General features: G+C 44.0%; 2 protein-coding genes across 7 annotated transcripts in view; one reads left to right on the top strand and one right to left on the bottom strand.

The window, feature by feature from the left end:
* Window positions 1-70: 70 nt before the first annotated feature.
* On the top strand, window positions 71-23,380 carry SCRN3 (secernin 3). 4 transcript variants are annotated; one of them, XM_083469527.1, is made up of 9 exons: window positions 71-548; window positions 788-857; window positions 7,932-8,103; window positions 9,058-9,239; window positions 10,322-10,521; window positions 12,323-12,535; window positions 15,691-15,853; window positions 16,941-17,121; window positions 18,914-23,380. In XM_083469527.1, the coding sequence occupies exons 3-9, from the start codon at window positions 7,933-7,935 to the stop codon at window positions 19,067-19,069; spliced, it is 1,266 nt and encodes a 421-aa protein (XP_083325653.1). In that variant the 5' UTR covers window positions 71-548; window positions 788-857; window position 7,932; the 3' UTR covers window positions 19,070-23,380. The 4 variants fall into 4 exon arrangements, with proteins under 4 accessions (XP_083325653.1, XP_083325652.1, XP_083325654.1 ...); XM_083469526.1 differs by lacking the exon at window positions 788-857 and having other exon boundaries at window positions 112-228; XM_083469528.1 differs by lacking the exon at window positions 788-857 and having other exon boundaries at window positions 338-478.
* Window positions 20,791-23,514, bottom strand: part of GPR155 (G protein-coupled receptor 155) — a 37,702-nt gene continuing 34,978 nt past the window's right edge. For 2 of the 3 annotated variants that reach the window (XM_083468406.1, XM_083468407.1), the window contains exon 16: window positions 20,791-22,688. In XM_083468406.1, coding sequence (XP_083324532.1) covers window positions 22,643-22,688 — 46 coding nt within the window. In that variant the 3' untranslated portion in view covers window positions 20,791-22,642. The remainder of the gene's footprint in view (window positions 22,689-23,514) is intronic. The other variant, XM_083468405.1, reaches the window with a different exon arrangement.

The following is a 23,514-nucleotide window of genomic DNA, read 5'->3' as shown; positions in this document are numbered from 1 at the left end:
AGCTCATGTTTACGACCCGGGTCTTCCTGGGCAGGCGCCGGCATTTCCTGGAGGAGGAGTCGGAGGACTCGGCTGGGGGCCTAGGCCAGAGGACGGCTCCTCCTCCCGCTTCTGCCCGTTACTCCGCCTCAGAACTGCGGCCGGGACGCGAAGCGGGCCTGAAGCCGGCGAGGCCGAACGAAGCCAGGCTTGTAAAGCTGAGGCGGCCGCCAAGGCCTCGCGCGACGGGTAGGCTCCGCTGTAGCTCCTCGCTTGCCGCTTCGCAGCAGCGTTAAATCCCCGCTTGTCGGGCCCAGCACGTGTGAATGAATGCCGACCGGGTCCCCAAAGCGGTGATAGATATATCCCAACAGACAGTTGAAACATCAAACGAGGTTTCCGGAGAGGTAGCCACTCGTGAATATGAAAAAGTAAAGAGCCGTGAGGCGTCTTAACCGGTTTCCTTCAGACGTAAACAATCCTTGTGCTACGGTCACAGGTGAACGACGTGTGGAAGTCGCAACACGCGTGTTTGCCTTCACGGGGAATTGGGAGCTTGGTTCAGGGGCGTAGCGTGGGGGGTGCAGGGGGTGCCGGCCGCACCGGGCGCAACATCTGGGGGTTAGGGTTAGGGGGCGCAAATCCACGGGTTAGGGGGCGCAAATCCACGGGTTAGGGGGCACAAATCCACGGGTTAGGGGGCGCAAATCCACGGGTTAGGGGGCGCAAATCCATGGGTTAGGGGGCACAAATTACTTGCCTTGCCCCGGGTGCTGACAACCCACGCTATGCCACTGGCTTGGTTAAGCACATCATCTTTTCCGTGACTCTCTGCGCTTGTGTCTTACAAGCGGCTGTCTCTCCTAATCTCAAATTAGGTAAACAGCAACATAATTTTTGAATGCTGGGACGCTTTCCGAGTTAGTCTGGGGCTAGCTCAAGTCTGCACAGGATATTATTATCTGCCACATTTCATTAAAAAAAAAGACTATTGAAGTGCTACAACCACTTTTTCTTAACCCCTCTCATCTTTTTGCATAACATCCAGCCTGCAGGATAACAATCCCGAAGCCTGTGGTGTTTTAGCCTGTTTAATTATGTATTTTGTGCTTTCTATATTGTAATTTTATGTTGTGGACTGTCCTGAGATCTACGGGTATAGAGTGGTATACAAATGTAACAACAGCACAGAAGCAGCAATGTTTTTTGTGGATTACATTGGTCTACAAAAACGTATGTCATGTTTTTTGTTGTGTAGCCTTATTAATCCATGGGTCGGAATAATTGTTGCACCCGAGCAGAGACAAAAGGAGCCAAACAACACCAGGGGGTTAATCCAGAGAAAGAGCGTTTTATTCTGCCATCCGGGGGGGCAGAAGGCACCTGTGTGATTCAGTTCACAAAAGACAGGCCGCACCGAAAACATTTTACAAGCAGGTTTTATCCTTTTTTCAAACCCCTTTTTTCCTCTCCCCCTTCACAGATTCTTACATAGAAATGTTGCTTTTCGTTCTCTGGCTCTGTTCCCGGAAGTATGTTGCAAATCAATGTACCAGGACAAGGTTAGGTTGGATCTGGGAAGCGAAAGCTTTACTGTTCTCAGCTCTGAGTTGTTACAGCGTTTTTGTTACAGAGAGGACTGCTTAGCTCACGGGTGTCAAACACAAGGCCCGCGGGCCGAATCCGGCCCGCCAGACCTCGTCATGTGGCCCGTGGATGGGGGAGGGAAAGGGGCCCGGGGTGGAGGGACACACAGGGCGGCCACGCACGCGCGGGAGGCCTTACCTCGCTCTCCGCCCGCCCGCCTGCTTGCCCGCCCCGACATCCGTTGAAAGGAGCGCAGCGCGCGTGGGCGCACCCTCTCGGCGTTTGAGCCCGCCCTCCTGCACATGCTCGACGAGGGCGGGGGAGAGAGAGATAGAAATGGCAGGGGTGGAGCTTGGGTGTGTGAGTGGGAAATGTTTTCGCACATGGGCAGGGCCGCCTCCGCCCAGCACGGACTTTCTCCCTACGTGCGCACACGCCTCACGCCCCACCTGCCGCCGCCGCTTCTCGGGGAAAGAGGCTCTTTCCCAGAATGCACCGTGTTTGCAGCGCGCCTTCGGGCGCCTGGCGGAAGAGGCTGTTCCCTGCTTTGCGCCCCCTGCCGGCCAGCTGATGTAACTGCAGCCACCTGGTGCCACCTGGAAGGCGCAAGGAATGATTGTGAGAGTCGCCCTTGTGGAATAACTAAGGAAGCATCTTTCCTGCCCTCAGGAACACAAATGACGGTTTTGAAAGCGTATTCTACATGTACACAGTACACCGAAGAGGTGTCCCCAGCTACCAATGCAATCAGTTATAAACCACAAACCTATGATGCAACCGGCCCTTTGAGGGTGACCAAACTGCTGATGCGGCCCCCAATGAATTTGAGTTTGACACCCCTGGCTTAGCTCATGCTTTTTGTCTTAGAGGAAAATGCAGTTTTTAAAATGCGTACTCCGAGGCCTGGCTGGGGGGGGGGAGATTCACAAACAGTTTTTTAGGGCTTTCTGGGGTAACCCTAACTGTACCCCTTCATTCCATACCTCTCAAATTTGGACAGCCCTTTTCTTAAAAGGGCTCGTCCCAGGAAGGCACAGGCTGATATTCTCGGGTCAGAGCTATAATCTGGGGGCGAAGCATGCGAGAAATCATATTGCGTGTCATTGTATGCAAGCATTGCAGGAAGCAAGGTACAGAAAAGCAAAAAATTAGCAAAATGAAAAGTGGGCCAAGCAGCAGTAAAAACAGGCCTTTGGCCCATCCTAGGTTTGGCAACCAGTCAAGCCATGACATGTCCCATCCCTCCCAGGTTTGGGTAGGAATATGGGCCACTGTTTCAAGTCCTGCTGCCAAATTGCGAATGGCCTCACCATGATCAGAGATGTTAAAGCAACAGGCCCCACCTGTGAGATTTAACGCTGCACAAAAGCCGCCATGTTGCGCCAGGAGAAAGTCCAACGCTAATCGGACTGAGAGAAACGCATTGCGTGTCTCATCCAATTGCGTGGCAATTAGCCTAAGGGCCGTGGCTGTTGTGTTAGCAACAATCTCTACCACTGCCTGGAGTCTGATTATGCGGTTCAAGTTATAGATCGGCCCCCTTGCCCCAGAGATTTTCTCTCCCCGATTCCATGAGGCTGGAGCATAATGGGCCAATATCCTTTCCGGAGGCCACTGATTTTTGCCCCAATCCTGGGAGCTGCCACCTGCAAGTGTTGCCAGGTCAGCTAAACGCCTCCTTCTAGGGGGTGCAGAGGCTATCTGGTCAGGAATCCACATGGGGGGTATTAAGTAGGCTGGAAAACAGACCCCATACCATCCTCTTGGGAGGGCATGATAGGCCTTCCTGCCACACACCCAGTAAACGTCCTGACCATGGGCAGATATGGTGCCTGTCAGCAAGCGGGCCAGGCATGCAGTCAAATTGGAACCAGAAAAGGTTCTGTCTCGGACTCAGGCATGTTAGTTGGGGCTGGGAAGGTACGATCACAGTGGGAAGTGCCCACATAGGTCTGAGCGTCACTGGCGTCATTTGATTTGTTGACACAAAGGCAGCCAGTGATCCTGTGAACCTGGAAAGGGACGGAATGATTCCATAAAGAAGAATGGTTGCCCAGAGGCTGGAAGGCAACAAGTGGAGTCGTAACCAAGGATTCATTCCAAGGTACAGGGAGGAGTGGCATTCCTCCGAGAGCATCTACAGGGGCCAGAGTGCAGACGGCACAATTGGTCCGATTTGCAGAGAACGCAACCATCTCAGCAACCTGAATCCACTTATTATATGTGTGGTGGGCCCCCCACGATTGCAGCAGTTGTCTGGTCACTGTGAGTGGTATCGGCATTTCAAAGGTCAAAGGCAGCAGAAATACCAGCACGGGGACCCACAGTCGTATTTGAGCCATTGTATGCACGGGGAGGGGCTTAGGTAAGTGCTAGAGAGTGGGCTGGGGTGTAATTGCGCTGAAAGAAAAGATCCACTAGACACCCTCCTTTGCAGGGGTGGCGTAAAGCAAACCAGGCCCAGGTACCTTCAATAAAGTTCAGTTATGCAAAAGGAAAGAAAAGAAAATGTCCTCTTTCAATCCATGCTGGATTCTTGAGCCGTGCAAAACGCCAGCGTCCAGGAGTGACGTGAGCAGGGCTGTAGTCTGGTGGGCGTCGGGTCATCTGGTGGGTGTTGGGCATCTTGGGTCCCTTCCAACAAGGCTGGAGCGATGTCTGGGCGTCTGGGTCCTCTTCAGCTGGTTCATAGGGATGCAGAGGTATCCTGGCAAAAGTCCACCTGTTAAGAGAAGAGATAACAAAGACGGCAGCGATTGCACAGAACAAATGGATAGATAACATTTGCACATAAGGTATATTAACTCAAAGGGGATGCTTGGCAGGAAACTTCGCAAGGGGTTAACAGTTCTGTTCCTTGGGTTAAGTTTGCCAGCCGAGATTTTTAAAAGTCTTATTTGTGTGCTCTAAGTTTCAGAACTCTAAGCCATGTTGCAAATTTCAGTTCATTTGCCAGTGTCTGTAGAAAGAACAATGCACTCCTTGCTTCTGGCAAAGTTTCAAATTCCTCAAAGTATCAATTCCTATGTATGCTGCGGCTCCTTTCAGAGTAAAATTGCACATTAAAAAGAAAAACTTGACAAAGTTCACAGAAAGCATTCACTTGCTTTTTAAGAAAGTCACTTTTCCAGGTTAGTTCTTGGGGCAGGGGGGTGGGTAACTGTAAATGTGGCGAAACTGTAAATCCAGAAAGTGTGAGGTTCAGGGTAGCTGGGTGGTGAGAATGTAGCATTTTCCTCAAAAGAAGGATTTTGATTTTTCCAATTACAAATATTGGAGCTTGTAAAAGGGACATGTTGAATGATTAAAGGTCCTTGGAGGTCGAACACCCTGATCATTTGGCTGTTCCAAAGGATCATACACTTGCCTAAGAGGGGCCACCACAGTGGGCTTGGACAAAGCCTTAGATTTAAGTGTCTCTACATGTTTTGTTGCCCTGTCCCATGCTGTTCTCAAAACCTTTTGCTTTTTTCTCCAATTCTCATCCTGGCACTGGGCTGCTTCTAGAACCCAGGGAGCCACATCCAGTTCTGTTTTAAACGGTTCTACATACTGGAACACTCTGTCAAACTGCTTACTAGTCCATCTTATCTCTTTATCTAGAGTTTTTCTGAAGTCATCATCATCATCACTATCATCATCACCTTTCTCTTCACCTTCCTTGCTTGCACCACAAGGGGGTTGAGGAGGGGCAGAGGGGGGAATCTTCTCATTTGGGTCCTCAGTCTGGGCATTGGGCAGAGAAACAGCCCTATTTGCTCCCAGATTTGGTTGCCTTGGCGCAGTGGCTGCATATGGTGGTGGTGGGGGGGTAATTATCTCCTCTTCTAGGACTGGCAAAACTGGTGGCTTCTTAACTTGTAATTGTACTGAACACAGTTTGACTTGGGCAGTCAAAATTCTATTTTTCCGAAGCCATGAGGGATTTTGATCCACATTGGCTTTCCAGATAGAAATATAGGGAATCTGATCTGTGTGAGCCTTGAAAATGTTACTCCATAAAATGTTGACCAAGTTTGGATCAAAGGATCCTCCAGGAGGCCATTCTGGTAAATACAAAGTCCAGTCAACTTCACATAAATGTTGGAGTCTGCTTTTTTTGAGTTTACATCCCCACTCTTCTGCTTTCATGGCACTTTTCCAGTTTTCCAGAAAGCTCTGTAGTGGTGTCTCAAGAACTGTTTTACTTCTTTTATTTCCCATGACTCTGGGATCCTGGGGACACTGGGACACTCAGCCCTCCTAACATTATTTTTTTCACTCAGTCACAGGCCAGACGTTGCTGTCAACGTCTCACACACTCAAAACATTCACTGGAGTGTCCCCACACGCACATTCAGAAAAACCCATGCACCTCCCCCAATCCCTTTCCCCCCCCAAAACCACAACCGGCAGCGCTTAGACTTCGACCGGGGCCCAAGAGCACCTTTTACTGCTTCTTCTGGGCACAAAAACCAACCACAACCGGCAGCGCTTAGACTTCGACCGGGGCCCAGCAGTACCCTTTACTGCTTTTTCTGGGCACAAAACCAACAACCAACCATAACCGGCAGCGCTTAGACTTCGACCGGGGCCCTAGCAGCACCCTTTGCTGCTTTTTCTGGGCGACACCAAAACCAGTGGCACTTCTTCTACCCTGCTGGCGGAGCTGATCAGGCTCTCTTTTTGCTCGCACCTATCCTTGTGGAGCTTGCTCCCACCTATACCCTGTGGAGCTTACCTTTTTTCTCGAGGTACCTTCTTTGTGCACGGCCGTTGCTCTTTCTCTCCGTCACTTTGTCGCGTGTCCACTCAGGAACGGGTGGCCAGTTCCTCCCACGAAGTTGGCAGGATGTGCACTGGAACTGCTGACCCGGTATCCCGAGCTGCTCGCCTTGCAGTGACGCCCTGGACCTCTTTGTCCCTCGATCTCGGGGAACGTGCTTTTCCCGGCCAACGCACCAGAAATATGTAGCCTTATTAATCCATGGGTCGGAATAATTGTTGCACCCGAGCAGAGACAAAAGGAGCCAAACAACACCAGGGGGTTAATCCAGAGAAAGAGCGTTTTATTCTGCCATCCGGGGGGGCAGAAGGCACCTGTGTGATTCAGTTCACAAAAGACAGGCCGCACCGAAAACATTTTACAAGCAGGTTTTATCCTTTTTTCAAACCCCTTTTTTCCTCTCCCCCTTCACAGATTCTTACATAGAAATGTTGCTTTTCGTTCTCTGGCTCTGTTCCCGGAAGTATGTTGCAAATCAATGTACCAGGACAAGGTTAGGTTGGATCTGGGAAGCGAAAGCTTTACTGTTCTCAGCTCTGAGTTGTTACAGCGTTTTTGTTACAGAGAGGACTGCTTAGCTCATGCTTTTTGTCTTAGAGGAAAATGCAGTTTTTAAAATGCGTACTCCGAGGCCTGGCTGGGGGGGGAGATTCACAAACAGTTTTTTAGGGCTTTCTGGGGTAACCCTAACTGTACCCCTTCAGTTGCAACAAATTTAACAACAGGTTTATTGGGGCGGTGGCATATCTTTTCTGGGAAACCCAGCCAGATGGGTGGGGTTTAAATATTATTATTATTATTATTATTATTATTATTATTATTATTATTAATTTTATGGACTAGAAGCTACTTTGTCAGATGCATCAAATGTTAATCTTCAACAGGCAGGTTAGATGGAGGAAAACATGTATTTGGTGGCGCCAAAAGGCCACACGAGGTACCGTCTGACCTGAAAGCCACCATTTCCCAACAACAGCAAGAACAACAAACAACTTGAAAGGGAGCCTCAAAGTCTGAATTGTTGATAGAGTTTATCAGTAAATCTGATGGTGGTGTTTAGGACTCAAATCAGTTCCAAGGTTTTTTATCCCACTACAGATTTAGTTTTACTAAACTAATTTAGGAGGGTTATGTTATCACCAATTACTGCTGTTATGCATGGTCACTGTTCTTTCTATATGTGCGTAGGAATGTCACAGACTGTACCTATTGAATTTTATAACTTATCAGACCCACATTTTACAATCCCATATCCTATTCCCATATGCACATGGATTTGATTCACTTTTTACAGAGCCACAAGACTTTTCATTGGTTTTACTGCAACAGACTATGCTTCCGAAAGTCTCATGTGCACACATGATTATTTGTGTCCCCGGTTCCAAATATTCTGCACACAGTTATGGGGAAGGCCATCTGATCTCCAGAATGTTGATACCTCTCCATAATAGTGGGAATTGTGGGGTTAATATAAATGGCACCATCACCTGGGGAAAAGGAACATAAAATTCTATACAACCTTGTGCTTTCATTCAAGTATTAGTGTTTCCCATAGTTTTCCTCCTTCACTGGTCATTTATCATATTACATAATTTTCCAGGATGGCTTCCGTGATCACTGAACCTTCCTCCTGTGATACTTTTGTGGCTCTGCCTCCAGCCACAACTGGCAGCAGGATCATCTTTGGGAAAAACTCAGATAGGCCCTCAGATGAAGTCCAGGAGATTGTGTACTTCCCTGCTGCAAGTCATGGCCCAGGAGAAAAAGTTGAGGTAAGATCAAAGCATTTAGAAAAATAACACAACCATATCGGGATGCTTTTTGTATACTTTAAAGGGTAAAGTAGTGGAACAAATATTTAATTCCGCCAAAGAAAAATCTCATGCTGATGCATCAACTGACTGGAATTGGTAGCCCAGCGGGAGTGGACATAGTATCTCTTAAGAAGACAGGACATTGCTGTATAAGTCACACCACAGGCCAGTCTTGTTCTGTACTGCCTACATTTAACTCAGTGGCTCTGCCAGATTTTAGATGGGAATTTCCCAGCCCTATCTGGAGAGGCTAGGCATTAAAAATGGAACTTTTTGCATTCAAGGCATTTACTCTACCCTTAAGCTGTGGTTTAGCTTTCAAAATAATAATTATTATTTATATCCCGCCCTCCCCAGCCGAAGCTGGGCTCAGGGCGGCTAACAACAATAAAATAATACAGCATTCTAAAATCATTTAATTATAAAATTAATTCAAATCAAATTGATGGCAACCATTGGGCTAGAGTTCTGTGAAGATTGCCAAAGGAGGGAGTCAGGCTGTGCCCTGGCCAAAGGCTTGGTGGAACAGCTCTGTCTTGCAGGCCCTGTGGAAAGATGTCAAGTCCTGCAGGACCCTAGTCTCTTGTGGCAGAGCGTTCCACCAGATCGGAGCCACAGCCAAAAAAGCCCTGGCTCTGGTTGAGGCCCCGGACCTCCAGGATGTTTTACTAGGCTCAGTAAAAATACTGGGTGGGTTGGAATTTGAAGAACCTGATTTTTACTTATTCCCTCCTGACGTTGCAGGCTCCCATCTCACACTCAGTGCTATTCGATTGTCTCCCAACAATTTGGAGAGCCTTTTTGGGAGGCAAAAAGTTGGGAAGTCCACTCACATCAGTTTAAATCCAGTCCGTTGTGTAGAATTCAGGAAGTGTTTTTCTTATGTGTTTTCTGGAATTCTTTTTATTGCAGTGTACTTATATAGAAATTGAACAAGCACCAGAAACCTATGCCGTTGTTCTGAGTCGCCCCTCCTGGCTCTGGGGTGCTGAAATGGGGGCCAATGAGCATGGAGTCTGCATTGGGAATGAAGCAGTGTGGGGGAAGGAGGAAGTCTGTGACGATGAAGCCCTCCTAGGCATGGATCTTGTCAGGTTTGCAGACAATATGATTTAAATTAGCTGTATAAAATGCAAATTTGAAATGTAAAAAGCGAGACTTGATGGACTGATTCACACATGAACTGATGATCCCTTGTGATCGTTTTTAATCAACATTTGATAACTTGTGTAAGCAATCACCTACACTTTCACACAAGCAAGTTGTAATTTTGCTGTTTCACATATGATATGATTCCCACCTCAGCCTTTTTTTTCTTTTGGCGAGGGGTGCCGGGACTCCAAAAAGACACTGCCAAAGTTCCTTTGGCTTGAGCTTCCTTCCAAGCCTTTTCAGGGGTTGTTTAGCCAAATGTTGCCCCTCACAGACTTGCTTACTGCGATCGGAGCTCACACTGTTGCAGCTGTGGTAAAAGCAGAAGTCCGACACCCTGCTAATATCAATAAACAATAGAAACAGTATTGCTGGGAAAATCCCGCTTAATACTAAAATTAATAAGACAGACACATACTTTTTGGTGATCTACTCATATGTGTTGTTTTGTGATGCTGCTCTCTGGAAGTAGGCCCCTCATTCTAAGTGTTTATTTACTGGTGCAAAAATCTTAGTGTTGTAAGAGCTTTCTTCACCCTAGATTTGGCTCAGATCAGTTCTTAAGCAAAGAAATCTCAAAACATACCTCTTCCCCCAATAGAGGACCTATAGTCCAATGGTCTAACTAGCTGTCACCACTGGTTTTCATTTTGCCAGTCTAGTCAGTCACAACTTATGGCTGAGTGTAAGAAACGTCTGCTTTGATGCAACTGTAGCTCTAGCACCCTGCAGAAAGGCAGTCAAGACTAAGCTGCCACACTTGCCTTCCTAACCTGTTTTAAACCATCTTTTTAGGCTTAGGCTTTGGGGGGGTGTAAGGAGTGGCATGCATACTAGGTGGACAATGACAGTTCTGTGGGTGCTAGCAGCCTCTTTGTGGGAATAAGTATTTTCATCATACAAAACTTACATTAGCACCCACTGTAATAAGCCTTATCCAGGACTTGAGATACATGTGCAACAATATGCAAATTCAACATTCATAAGAATGTCCCCAAAAGCTAACACTTCTGTATGGTTTTAGGCTTGGACTGGAAAGAGCTAATACTGCAGAAAAAGCTGTTGGTGTCATTGTTGACTTGCTGGACAAGTATGGTCAAGGTGGAAACTGTATGGAGAGTCATATGGCATTTACATACCATAATAGTTTTCTGATAGCAGACAGAAAGGAAGCTTGGATACTGGAAACCTCTGGAAAGTATTGGGCTGCAGAGAAAGTAGAAGGTATGGACAATCATCTTCACTTAATTAAATTCTTCTCCGATTATAAGTGTATATAGCCTGTTTGTGCTGCTTGAACATAGAAAATTTTGGTGATAAAAGTGGTATAACTGTTGCTAGTGTGTTTTCATAGAAAGGCAGCTTAGTTCCTCATTCAAATGAAGTTATTTTGCTCACTGATAATCTCTTATCTGCCTTCAGTGATTTAACCAAACAAGATGAAACTGGTGGATCATGGTGGTAGTAAGAATAAGAATTAAGAATACAGTGGTGCCTCGCAAGACGAAATTAATTCGTTCCGCAAGTTTTTTCTTCTTGCGAGTTTTTCGTCTTGCGAAGCATGGTTTCCCATAGGAATGCATTGAAAATCAATCAATGCGTTCCTATGGAGACCGCGGGCCTTCCCCTTTGTCCCCGGACCTGTTTTAAAGCAAGGGAAGGGGCAGCGGGGAGAATCGCTTCTCCCCGTTGCCGCCCCTAGGTTCAAAAGGGGTCCGGGGACAGAGGGGAAGGCGCGTGCGTGCCTTCCCCTCTGTCCCCGGAGATTGCGGGGCTGGCAACGGGGAGAAGCAATCTTCCCCCTGCCGCCCCTTGCTTCAAAAGAGGTCCGGGATGCGGGGGCAAGCTTCGTTTTGCGAAGCAAGCCCATAGGGAAATTCGTCTTGCGAAGCAACTCGAAAACGAAAAAACCTTTCGTCTTGCGAGTTTTTCGTCTCGCGAGGCACCACTGTAAATACATGAAGGTCAGCTTCAGGTGTTGTGGCAAACATTGTTGACTGCCGGTCGCAAGCTTTGGGCTTCTTCTTCCCATCATGTACTCCAAATCCCTCCTTTAATTATTTCAAACCAGGAAGTATGTATGCTTTGATGTTGGAATTGAGCAAGCCGTGGTTACTGCAATTTGCCACAGCAAACTATAGCTATCATGAACCAGAAAGTGAAGGAGGGTATTAGAACATGTAAAGGGAAGAGGAAGAGCACAAGCATGAGGTTCAAATCATAGTTCAGTTGCAATGTCTGAAACATGCTAAAGAGAAGAGGTGAAGAAATTCATTTTTATTTACCGTAGCTGATTGATAACCTGCTTTTCAAGAAAAAAAGTCTTGTCCATGCAGCTTACAGAATATACATCAAAATCATAATAAAATACAAGCTAAAACAATTTAATACATCTATAGCAACCTATTGCTAAAGAGCCAGCACAAAAACAATACTACAACACCATTCAACAACTCCTTATAACATTAACCACTAAAGGCCACAGTAAAAAAGATGGCCTGTTTTGAAACTAACTAGGGATGAGCCTAGCCTGATCCCACATGAAACTGAATTCCATATTTGCAGGGCCAACACTAGGGAAGAGGGAGAAATTCGATTCAGTTTGCATTCAAAGCAAAATCTTATCAATTTTGCACTTTCTGAAACTATGCAAGAACTGAAACATAGCCATCCCATGAAATTTGTATTTATTCAAATTTTGCCATTCAGTTCTCCAACCAAACAATGGAGACAAAAATGCATATATTAAGAGAACGTGTGCTGTATGGGACAATAAATACCACAAGAGCTGGGGAATGAGGGGCAGAGACAACTGTTTCCTATGAGCATGTTCTTGACCCTAAACCCAAATGCCTACTAGTTTGGGGAGGCCTTTTGGGTCCTGCTATGGGGCCTCTTGGGTAGTAAGGTTAACAGTACAATCCTATGCATGAAAAAAGTCCCACTATAGTTCAGCAGGCCTCACTCCCTAGTATGTAGGTTTATTATTGCAGTTTAAGATACTGTTTTTCACACTTTTTGACAGAAGGAGTACGGAATATTTCCAATCAGCTATCAATAACAACCAAGATTGAGCGTGAACATCCAGAAATAAGGAATTATGCTACAAGCAAAGGCTGGTGGGATGGAAAAAAAGAATTTGATTTTGCTGCAACCTATTCATACGTGAATACTGCCAGGATGACTACTACCAGAGGCAGATACTGTGAAGGCTATAAACTGCTGAAGAAACATGAAGGTACCTTTGTTGAGTCATGAGTGACTTTAAATGCTTAGAAGATGTTTGTAGCAGGCTTGTGATCCAAGAACCACATGGAAAACTTACAGTGATTCTACTGGGATAGAAGAATAGCATTTGCACCATCTTGCTACGAACCCGCAAAGAACCGGGTAAAAAAGCTTGTCGGCTTGAACAGGATTCTGTAGTTGGCTTTTTGGCTCAGCCAAGGCCTATACAACAGCTGAGCAATTTAGGCCATACTTGCCCCTAGCTTAGGGGCAGGGAACTCCTTTGTAGCCCAAGAGTGATATTACCCTCTGGGCCACTTCCTGGGGCCACATGCTGGTGACAAGCTGGACAAGGTCAGTGGGCAGAGCAACATATGTGAATTCTACAGCAGGCTAGTTTCTACACGTGAGACATCCCTCTCTATTCTTCATTCAGGAAAGCAAGGAGCATTATCAGATTTCAAGGACACATTTCAGTCAGGCATAAGTGCTCAGGGGGAGTGTAGAGCAGGGCTTGTGCAGGGTGTGATCTGCAGAGTCCTGAAGGCCAGACAGGACTCATCTTTTCAAGAATGGCTCATCTCATGTTTTTAGGACTTTGGCTTTAGAAAAATGAATATAACAACACAGGGTACTACAAGAGCACATTTGAACATCCCCCGACTTTTGTGATCCTTATAACAGCCATCATTTGGTATTGTTTGCTTATTACACGTGTATCAAAATTTCATGTATAGTCATGTGTTGAAAAAATAAGAACATAAGCCCAAATAAAATTGCACTCCTCTGTTTCAATATTCATTCTGCTGAGCCCTGCCGCCCCCAATTGTAGCAGTTATTCTGTGCTTCCTAGTGGATTACTTGAAGCTATAATACCTCTGTGATCATGCAAATCCTACATTCATTTGGGGAATTGTAGGTTCTGAATACTGAACATGTTTAATACCTGTCTAATGTGATGGCCTTGTTGAGGTTCTATCAGTGCCTTCATTCTAAATCCCCATTTTTCAGATACTTACCTCAACCATTTTTAAGTCACACCAGGTGTTCAAGTTATCAGTCAGATGCAGTTTAAGCTGTTTCTTTTTTACATACCTTGAATGAATCATTATTGTAACGCACTAGTCTCTAAAAAATTTCAGTACTTTCAGGTGTTTGTTTTTGTTTTTTTAAAAAAAAGATTTTCCAAAATTGGTGCAGAGGATTTATTTTTAATATTGAGATTGTTATTGTAAAATGGCCACTGGGTATTCTGAACTACCAGGTGGGCAATGATGGAAATCTAAAGTGGAAAAGTATTTTTATGTAAATAGCATAAAACAGAGATAGATGCATTTATACAAATCAAAGAGGCCGGTAGCCAAGTATTTGGCTGCTTATTTCTAGTGAATAGATAAATCCCAGCCTTTCTCACCTTTTCAATGCTTGGCCATGTGTAGTTCTCCTCTAGCCCAATTTTCTCTCTCTGTTTTCATTCACCTATTAGACTTGTCCTCCCTCTTTCCATCAAAACCTTTTATTCTTCTGGAGCACTCCTTTCCCCAGTCTTACTTTCTAATGCTCCTGCTTATCTGCCCCATTTCTCCTGGGACAGCAGCCAGAAGCCCTTCTGACTTTTGAGTTCTGACAAGCAGCTAAGCCAAACATTGCTAGTGACCTCATTGAAATACAACCCTTGCAGCACAGATAATAGAGACTTCCTGGTTTTGAGAGTTAACAGTAAGCACCCTGAAAGAGAAGAGCGTGGATAGATCTCTTCCCACACACTTCACTCCCCACCAAAAGAGATGTGCAAGCTCCTTTTCTGCTCAGTACTTCTTCATGCTTTATTGCTATTATCTTTAAAATGCATTGTATCTAATTTTCTATTTTAAATACACTGCTTCGCATCTGTGTGCTTAATTCTAACTAGAATTTGAGTTTGGTTTTTTTTTAATTAAAAAAAATATTCAAGGTAGCACCATGCAACTTGTTCAATCAGCAGAAGGATTTCTTCTTGTACAGTGGAATGTTCTTCCTCTCTCCTCCCTAAACCTGTTGTGGGGTTTCTCCCAACTCTTGGAGCAGATCTGGGGACAGCAGGGAGAGGAGAGAGAGGAAGTCCTGTTGCACTAGTTCTAATCCTTGCACTAGCTTAATTGTTTAATTGGATATCACCTTACATTTCTGTTCTTCCCCAGAGCACTGAGAAAAGTTTTCCACATTTAGGGAAACTTTGTTTCCTTGCAGAGTGGTAGTTCCCCAACAAATGTAGTAGGGTTCTCTTCATTTTTATTTGCAAACCCCCTTTTATGCTGGCTGACTGGGATGGGAAATGGAGCACAGAAGGCCATACATAGTACATTGACATGTAGCCACCAATTTCATTTTATTTCTGTTTCCTCCAATATTAAATTTAACATCTAAAGATGTCATAAAGCAGTATTTCATGAGAAATACATATTTTAAAAGATTAGAGCCATCCATTGTTTTGTGAGATTCTTCAGGGAATCCAAAAACGTTGCAGACAAAAATAATTTCCCCGTTCTCTAGCAGGTACAGAAAATGACAACAAAAAAGATTAAGAGGTTTGAACACCTTTTTGTGCTGAAACATTTGGTCAGTTTTCTTTTAGTCCAGCAAAAAAGGTTAAGGAGTATATAACAGCTTTTATATTACACTAGAGCGTGAATTATCCAGTATCATTAACTGACAATAAATTTAGGAGACAAAAAAACCAAACAAACCCCACAGTGCGTAATTCATTTAAACTATTCACTGCCACAGATATGATAGCCATTCATGTATTATTTTTTCAGCTTTTCAGAGGCTGATTTTCCACTATTTGAGATAGGATGCCAGACAGATGAATTCTTTGTCTCATACAGAAGGGCGCTTAATATAGAAAGAAGTGATTTTTCTCTGGAACATTTCTGGAAAATCTTGTGATGCTTGAAACTGGATGACTCTTTTAATGTTTCAACACTAATTTTTAGTACCCATGGGAAAGAATATTTTTGGACAGTGTAATGGTGGAGCCCTCTTTGATTCTTTCATTCATGTTTCATTTATTTTCCTAATTGTTCCTTAGTTTGAAACAGACATGCATGTGTTTTTTGAATTGGTGCTATTAAGTAAACTATATTAAATATGCATATGAAACGAATAATGTCTTGTCTTGCATAGGCACCATAACAGCTGAGACAATGATGGCAATCCTTCGGGATAAGGAGAGCGGCATTAATATGGAAGGAGGCTTTATGACCACTGGTAGCATGGTTTCCATACTTCCTCAGGAAACCAGCCTCCCTTGCATCCATTTCTTCACTGGAACTCCAGACCCTGACAGGTGACTCTTAACAATTTATCATAAAGACTAAATTCCTAGCCGATCAGAAGATTGGTGGTTCGAATCCCCGCGACGGGGTGAGCTCCCGTTGCTCAGTCCCTGCTCCTGCCAACCTAGCAGTTCGAAAGCACGTCAAAGTGCAAGTAGATAAATAGGTACCACTCTGGCGGGAAGGTAAACGACGCTTTCGTGCGCTGTTCTGGTTCGCCAGCAGCGGCTTAGTCAAGCTGGCCACATAACCCGGAAGCTGTACGCCGGCTCCCTCGGCCAATAAAGCGAGATGAGCGTCACAACCCCAGAGTCGGCCATGACTGGACCTAAGGGTCAGGGGTCCTTTTACCTTTAAGCTTAGTGAGAATGTGCAAGCATACAGGTACCCAAGGAGAAAATTGTGCCCATTTTTCTCCTCTGGTTTGGTTTAATATTGCATGCAAAAACAGCCCCCAGACAAACCACAAAGGGTAAACCAAGAACAAACTTTGGTTACAGCTTGTTGTTTGTTTGGAGATAAACTATGATCCTGGGTTCATGTGTAACACGATACCATAGTTTAGCTCTGGGTCATGCAGCAGTCGCAGTAGGACCAGAGGAGGAGCGAAGCAGCCACAATTTTCTCCCTGAGTACCCATATTCTTGCTCATTCTTACCAAGCCATACCTTGGGCTTAAGTGTTACATGTGGACTGTCATATTTATTAGTCAAATTGCATCCCACTCTTCTTCCTGAAGAAGCTGAATGCATTTTGAAATATGTGAGGCTTCAGCAAGTCTTACGAGGAAACATGAAAGATTTCCCTTGAGAAAAGGTAGTCTTGAAACGTGCTAGAATCTCTCTTTGTTCTAGGCACTGCAACCATTAGTGGACAGTGCATCCTGTCTGATTTTAATAGAAAATACTCTTGAGTACATCTGATTAAAACGAGTAGCTCAAGGAACTCTCACTTGTAGACTGTATGGAGTAAACAGATAAGATATTGTAATTGCTCTGCACTAGGAAATAGTTTAACCTTAACATCCATGGTGGAAAGCAGCATTCATTGTGCATTTGCTAATTTTCTTTTCACTTGGTGTTTCAATTTATTCTCTAGGTCTGTCTTTAAACCTTTCATTTTTGTGCCAAATATTACGCAGTTGCTAAAAACCAGCTCCCCAGTGTTTGGTCCCGAGGATCCAGTTAAAAAGCAACCACGATTTCAGACAAAGCCAGACAGAAGACACGAACTCTACAGAAAACATGGAAGTGCAGCTCTTGTGATGGACTCTTCTAAGGTGTGTTAATTTAAGTTAAATCTCTGGGGGTATGGACTTTAAAATAAAAATCAGTGTAAGGATTTATGTAATCTGTTCCATTGCAATCATGCTGATGTAATTTAATACTTCAGTCTCTGGATGGAGAGAGACTGCTCTGGCATCTAACCTTTCAGTCACAGGGCCAAAACATAATTCTTGAAAGGTCAAGAGGATATTAGCATATGCTACTTGATCTTGTTTCCTATGCTCAAGCAAAGCCAGCTAAACTCAAATACTCTTTGAAAGTCTGCTCCCAGGGAGAGAGGGAAGAGAGTATTGATGTTTGCCAGTTCAGCCCACTATCTTTATGCGGCAGGTTGTGGGTGGACGATGCAACTGTGTGACTTACACCAGTCTTGCAACAAAATAACAGTTGTACCTCAGTTCTCAAACACCCTTGAACTCGTACGTTTCGGGTCCTGAACAATTGAAAACCGGAAGTGAGTGTTCCAGTTTTCTAATGTTCTTTTGGAAGCCGAACATCTGGCAGGGCTTCCGTGGCTTCTGAGTGGCTGCAGGAACTTCCGGCAGCCAATCAGAAGCCATGCTTTGGAAGTCAAACGTTTTGGAATTCAAACAGACTTCTGGAATGGATTCCGTTCGACTTCCAAGGTACGACTGTACACTGTTTTATTGCAGGTAGAGGTGGAGCTAAAAAAGTTTTTTCCACCAGGGATGGGTAATCTTCTCCACCTAGCAGGCCAAATCTTTATCAGTTTCCTCTCCTGCAGGCCAACTTTGACAGGTAGGTGGGACAATCACCTGATGTCATTATGGGATCAGATGACGGACAGGTGAGTTGTTCCTCCAACCTGCTGAAGTCCCTTGTGCAGTGCTTTCCTACAGCCAACTTGGGAAATGCCACCTACAAGCAGGCTTGAACTCCCTGCCCACAAGCTAATAGGCAGTAGGAGCACAACTTGTTTCACTAGCATAAAATGCTTTGCACTGAAACCGCCACTAACACAGGAGGGAAAGAGCTCCATTTTGGCAGCTGTTTCAATGCAAACCACTTCAAGGTTATCAGAGCAAGATGCACTGATGAGTGGTGGGAGATCACTTTCACCCCGATTATTCCTTTGTAGCTATGTCGGCACCCAACGCAACAGATGACATCAGGTATGGGTCAGGTGGATGAGCTGTGTGAGGAACAGCATTGCAGGCCAAATTGGGATCCCTGCCAGGCCAAATTTGGCCCGTAGGTCAGAGCTGCCTATTTTGCAGCAACTAGAAGTCATGTAGACAGTCTGAGCCTAGCAGGTGTCTTATCACCAAGCACAGACCAAGCACAGTTGAGCCCCGTAATTTTGAACCCATCAGTTAAACAAACTGGAAGAGAGGCAGGGAGGAAATTAACCTGCTCGAACTCCTACAACAGCAGATTATAATATCCTAGGGACAGAGATTAGTTTAGGGGGTAGGGAGCGAGAAATGTGTGATCGAAGGCTAATAAAATTCCCCTCCCCCCAAAGAAGTAGCAGTAAAGCACTTAGCTGCCCACCCTTAACCTAGTCCTTTAACTCTAACATAGTGGGAAAGACAATAAAGTTATTCCCTATGATTTCCAGACAGCAATAGGCTGCTTCATAGTCTGCTGGAAGCCTGTGAACAGAAGCAGCACTTCCGTTAGGGAATGCACTGCTACATTTTGTGTAGGTCTTCACCAGATATGGATAGGCTGATATGAACCTCTTAATGGTGGATGAAATAACTTTTAGAAGAGTTCATATGTTCAAGCATTACATTGTTAGTTTAATTTTTTTTTTAATAGGAAAAGGGGGACATGATATTGGAACGGATCCGAAAGTTGGAGAAAGAGAAGATTAAGGAAATGGAGCATATTCTACAGAACAGGAGCCTTGATGCTGATCAAGCAGTTAATCTTTTCTCAAACTGCACAGATGATGAAATCCAGGCATATGCGTAAGATAATACTGGGTAATTTGTTTTACTTCTCAAAGTGGTTTTGTTCTTTGCACATCCCCAGCTCTGGCCAAATAGCATATTATAATATGGGTATAGTCAGACTAGAAAGCAAGGAAATTTTGAATTAGGTTTCAGGAGTGTAACTGACTGTGGCATTTGCACAGGGCCCCCGGTCGTTCCATGGACTATTGACCTTGCACCACCACGGCTTAGCTCTTCCACGGCCACCAACCAGGTTTCCCTAGTAATATATTCAGACTCAGTCAGGTTGTAACGTATTAACAAAGATTCCAGTTTATCGTGTACGCAAACAAGTTTTAAATACTATGAAACACTGCAATCCGATTCACTCTCTGTCTCTAACTCACTCTGACTCCTATGCCTCCCACCCACAAGAAACCAACCAGACTAACTGCCAAAACCTGTGTTGAGCCTTAAACAGTTAGGCTCCGCCCCTGGGATTTTTTATTGGTCAGCCTATTAACCCTTTCTCTCTCCCCCCCAGTATGACATCTCCATAATGAGTGGGCAAACGCCACACTGAGCAGCCTCCAGATACTGGCCTTTAATGATGGAGATATTTCCTCTTCATATATTCTGCACTGAAACTGGTGTGTGTTTCTCCCCAGCGTAGCACTACCGCCACTTTCTGCCCAGGCTGGTAGGGTTGTGGATATGGGACTTCTGCTAGAATTTTCTTCCATCCCCCACTGGATTGCTTTCCTATAGGAACACATGTACTGTTAAATTTCAAGGGGGCAGCAAGTGTGTAACTTTCCAGCTGAACCAATGCAGTTGTGATTTCTCAGTATCTAAATGTGGAAGGGCTTATTCTAGCATGGCTTTCTCTCCTAACTCAGGGAAAGTTGGTAATGTGAAAAATACTAGTTTCACTTTATAGTGTGGTATTATATTAATATATTGACCCACAAGAAGCTTTCTAGTGCAGTCTGCTTACTTGAAGTTAGAAGTCCTGCCACTTCAAGTAGGAGACTTTAAAAAGAAACACCCCAGAATGTAATTGTCAGTGGTTAATTTTTAAAATTGACTTGCTAGGGAAGAACAAGTCCTACAGAAGTTAAATGCACGAAGTCCCATTGAAAACAAGCTTTAGTAATGGTGACAATTGCTTTTGTTAGAACTTTGCTATGGCTGAAATTTAGCTGTGGTGGATACAGATTTTAAGTGCCCTTATGTAGCCACATGTGTTGAACTTAGGCTAAGAATAATGGTAGAATCCTAAATGAACCAACGGAAAATTAAGGAATAAATTCTTAGTTATTTCAGGTGAAAGCCACTAAGGTTCTGTAAATGAGGATTGTTTTTGGTGCCCTTACTTGAATGAGGGGCCTGTTTACTGTTTCTTCAAACAAAGGTGTGCTATAAAGCTAAAATTATGCAACAGAAATTCAAAATAATGGAAAGATGCTACTTTTTCAGTTTATATATGTAGGAAATGGCACTGCTGTGTTAAAACACAAACGCTTCTACTGCCAAAAAATAAATTGCAATTCTGTGTAGAGAACCAAGAGTGTTCTGTAATTGGTTGTTATACTTGGGTTTTAATGTTTTGTTTTGGGTCACCTTTGTGAGAAAACTCCCCCTCCTCTGGAAAGAACTACTGCGTGAGTTGCAAAATAGCAAGTACATAATTATGTTGGACTTAATTCTGTAGGCAGCAACTTTATTCAACTCTGAAAAGGAATGTACAGAACACCAAGGTTAAACATCTGGATTTATTGAGAAACTGGAGCACAAAAATGCAGAAATGGCAACTACTTCCAAAACACATTTTTCCATAATTCCTCCCAAATTAGACAAAAGCACGATTGGCCACAGAAATGTAATTGTAATGCATTCCTGTCGTTTCAGTGGCAGATCAGATTAAAACCACACTTTATACCAAACACAGTTTTCTACATTGTGGAAGATAGTGTTTCTTCTGTAACATATACAAACAGGCCTGTCAGTTCATGTGTAAGGTTGACATAAAATAGATTACACGTTTGACAGCAAAAGGAAGTGGTTTATTCGTACATTTTGCATGCATATTCATGCAGTTGTGGCTACTGAAATGTTGACTAGGCTGCTAGCCCCGACTCCCTACTATCAGAGGCGAACGGCCACAAGTCCAAGAATACTCTTTTGATCCATACCTCTATAAAAATAAAGCACACACATCACTCATCTGGCAAAAAAGGGTTAGGCAACATAACAGATCGCATGACTGTAGGTGAAGAAACAAAAGTCACATGGCAAATTGTTCCTTCCAGTGAATTAAGTTTATATAAAATGGTCAATAAAATGACCACTCTAGTATCTACTTAAAAAATAAAGGGCATTATTTAAAATACAGTGTTCCTTTATGTAGACAACCATAAAAAATAGAGAAACTAATGAGAGGGTTTATTGGCATTTAAGTGAGCATCACCCATTAAGGGGCCTTGTGAAGACGAGAGAGTCCTTCAAATCAGTATTACAAGGTTATCCAACAAACTTAAATAACTCATTTAAGTTGCATATTGAAAGTAGTACCCAAATCTAATTCAAGTATTTGGTCTTTATAGGCTATTGGTCTAATTTAGAAGTGCAAAATAACCACAACCTCACAGACATCAGAATCTGTCTATTACTTTAAGGTTTGTAAAAACAAATGTCTCAATGTTCAGAAGTTGTAAGCCAACCTCTTGTTTCAGAGCAATTTATGAGGCTAGGAAAACAAATCGTGCTTAGGCTGCAAGTGCTGCACAGAGGCTGCCTTAAAATCCCACTGATTTCAATTGAATTTGAGCAGCTTGATGGCACACAGGATTGCAGTCTACCTTTTCATTCTTTAAAATGATCGGCTTGTTCACCCAAGAACTGCTAATGGCAAAAATCTGCTATTTCCCAATTCTACTCCTCAGACACCACAACAATCTTCACAGTCTCATTTATGTCAGCACAAATAGAGGATTTTATGTTCAAAAGGGAGTAACAGACTGGCCAAAATGTGTTGAGTAACTATCCCTTGCTGTTTTGCCAGCGCATCACAATTCAAAAACAGAATTAAACTGGAGAACACAACACTTTCCTCAAGTACAGACTTTTGCAGAGTACTGTTTGCACAGGCAAGGAAACTATTGGGAAGCGGTTCATAGGTCAAAAATCAAAAATATTTTAAATAATTCCCTGAAATGACTCATTAGTCAGTGTTCAACACATGAGACGTTAATTCTCTTTGGGTAGGACACAAGGAGAACCATATTATCACTAAGAGAACATCACAGAAGAGTGTGAGAACTAGGGGTCAGGATAGAGTTGGGGCAACTCTTTTTTGGCTAGCTTCAAAGTGCATCCTCATTTCCATGGCTTTCTACTGCCACACATCTCTGAGGCACAAAGCAATAGTACAACTGCTCGTCCCGGAACTCAAATTCATCGGCAATGTGCTGGATGATGCCTCCTTTCACCAGTCTTTCTCCATACACCACAGCTCCCCCACGGTCTAAGGCAAGGCCAACTTCCACGAGCCAGTTCACCAGGTCACAGCCACAGAAGACCCCGGCCACAGTCTTTGTGCCACACCTGTATGTCAAAGGAAGGATTCACCCACATGCTCTGTAAATCTCGTACCACCACTGTTTGATGGGTGAAGACAAAGGGGGAAAAATAGGGGGAAACAAGGAAAGACAGCATGACAGTTAAAAGAATTGTTAAAAAGGAGGTCATGTGTATAGTTAAGCATGGTTGTGGGGTGTTTTTTTTTTTTCAAACCTGGATTATCTTTTTTCTAAGTCACAATCAACGTGCATGCACAAGTCATTTGAAGCCAGCATATGCATAAAATAACACTCTATGTGGGTTAGTATAGCATGAACTACCACTGGTTCAACATTCATAGTGATACAAACTAAGATCTCCACTCCGTGTAACAAAAAGGATGGAAAGAGTAGGGGAAATCCACGTTTCAATCAGCCCGATTGCTACCTAGTTCACACAATATACAGCAGAAGTGGCAGTAAACCTGTTCTTGGACTGCACCATTTCAGACTGCAGGGGGAGGATAGCGTGCCTGCGTTAAAAAAATGGAGGAACATTCAAAGTTGCTTTAGACCAAGTCAGGGTTCATCTAGGCCATGACTGTGGACACTGACTCTCTAAGTATTTCTTTTAATAATTATTTCCATTTGGTTGTGTATTTTTGATGCGTTTTATTTATTGCTTAGGACTTTTGTTATGTTGGTAATTGTGTAAATCTCGTCACGTTGTAAGCCGCCTTGAACATGGTTTCAGCTATGGATACAAATAAAATGATGATGATGATGATTCACACAGGCGATCAATCCCCCCTTACAGTCTAAAGGAGGAACCATTCAGGGACCGTTTCCCCACCTTTCCAACATTCACTAGCACAACGTCTGGAGCAGCTTTCTCTTCCGACTGAGAGCCATTTAAACCCACTGG

The sequence above is a fragment of the Podarcis liolepis genome (genome assembly GCF_965112155.1).
Source record: "Podarcis liolepis genome assembly, chromosome: 1".
NCBI classification, from domain to species: Eukaryota; Metazoa; Chordata; class Lepidosauria; order Squamata; family Lacertidae; genus Podarcis; species Podarcis liolepis.
This window is presented reverse-complemented; position numbering and strand designations above follow the sequence as displayed.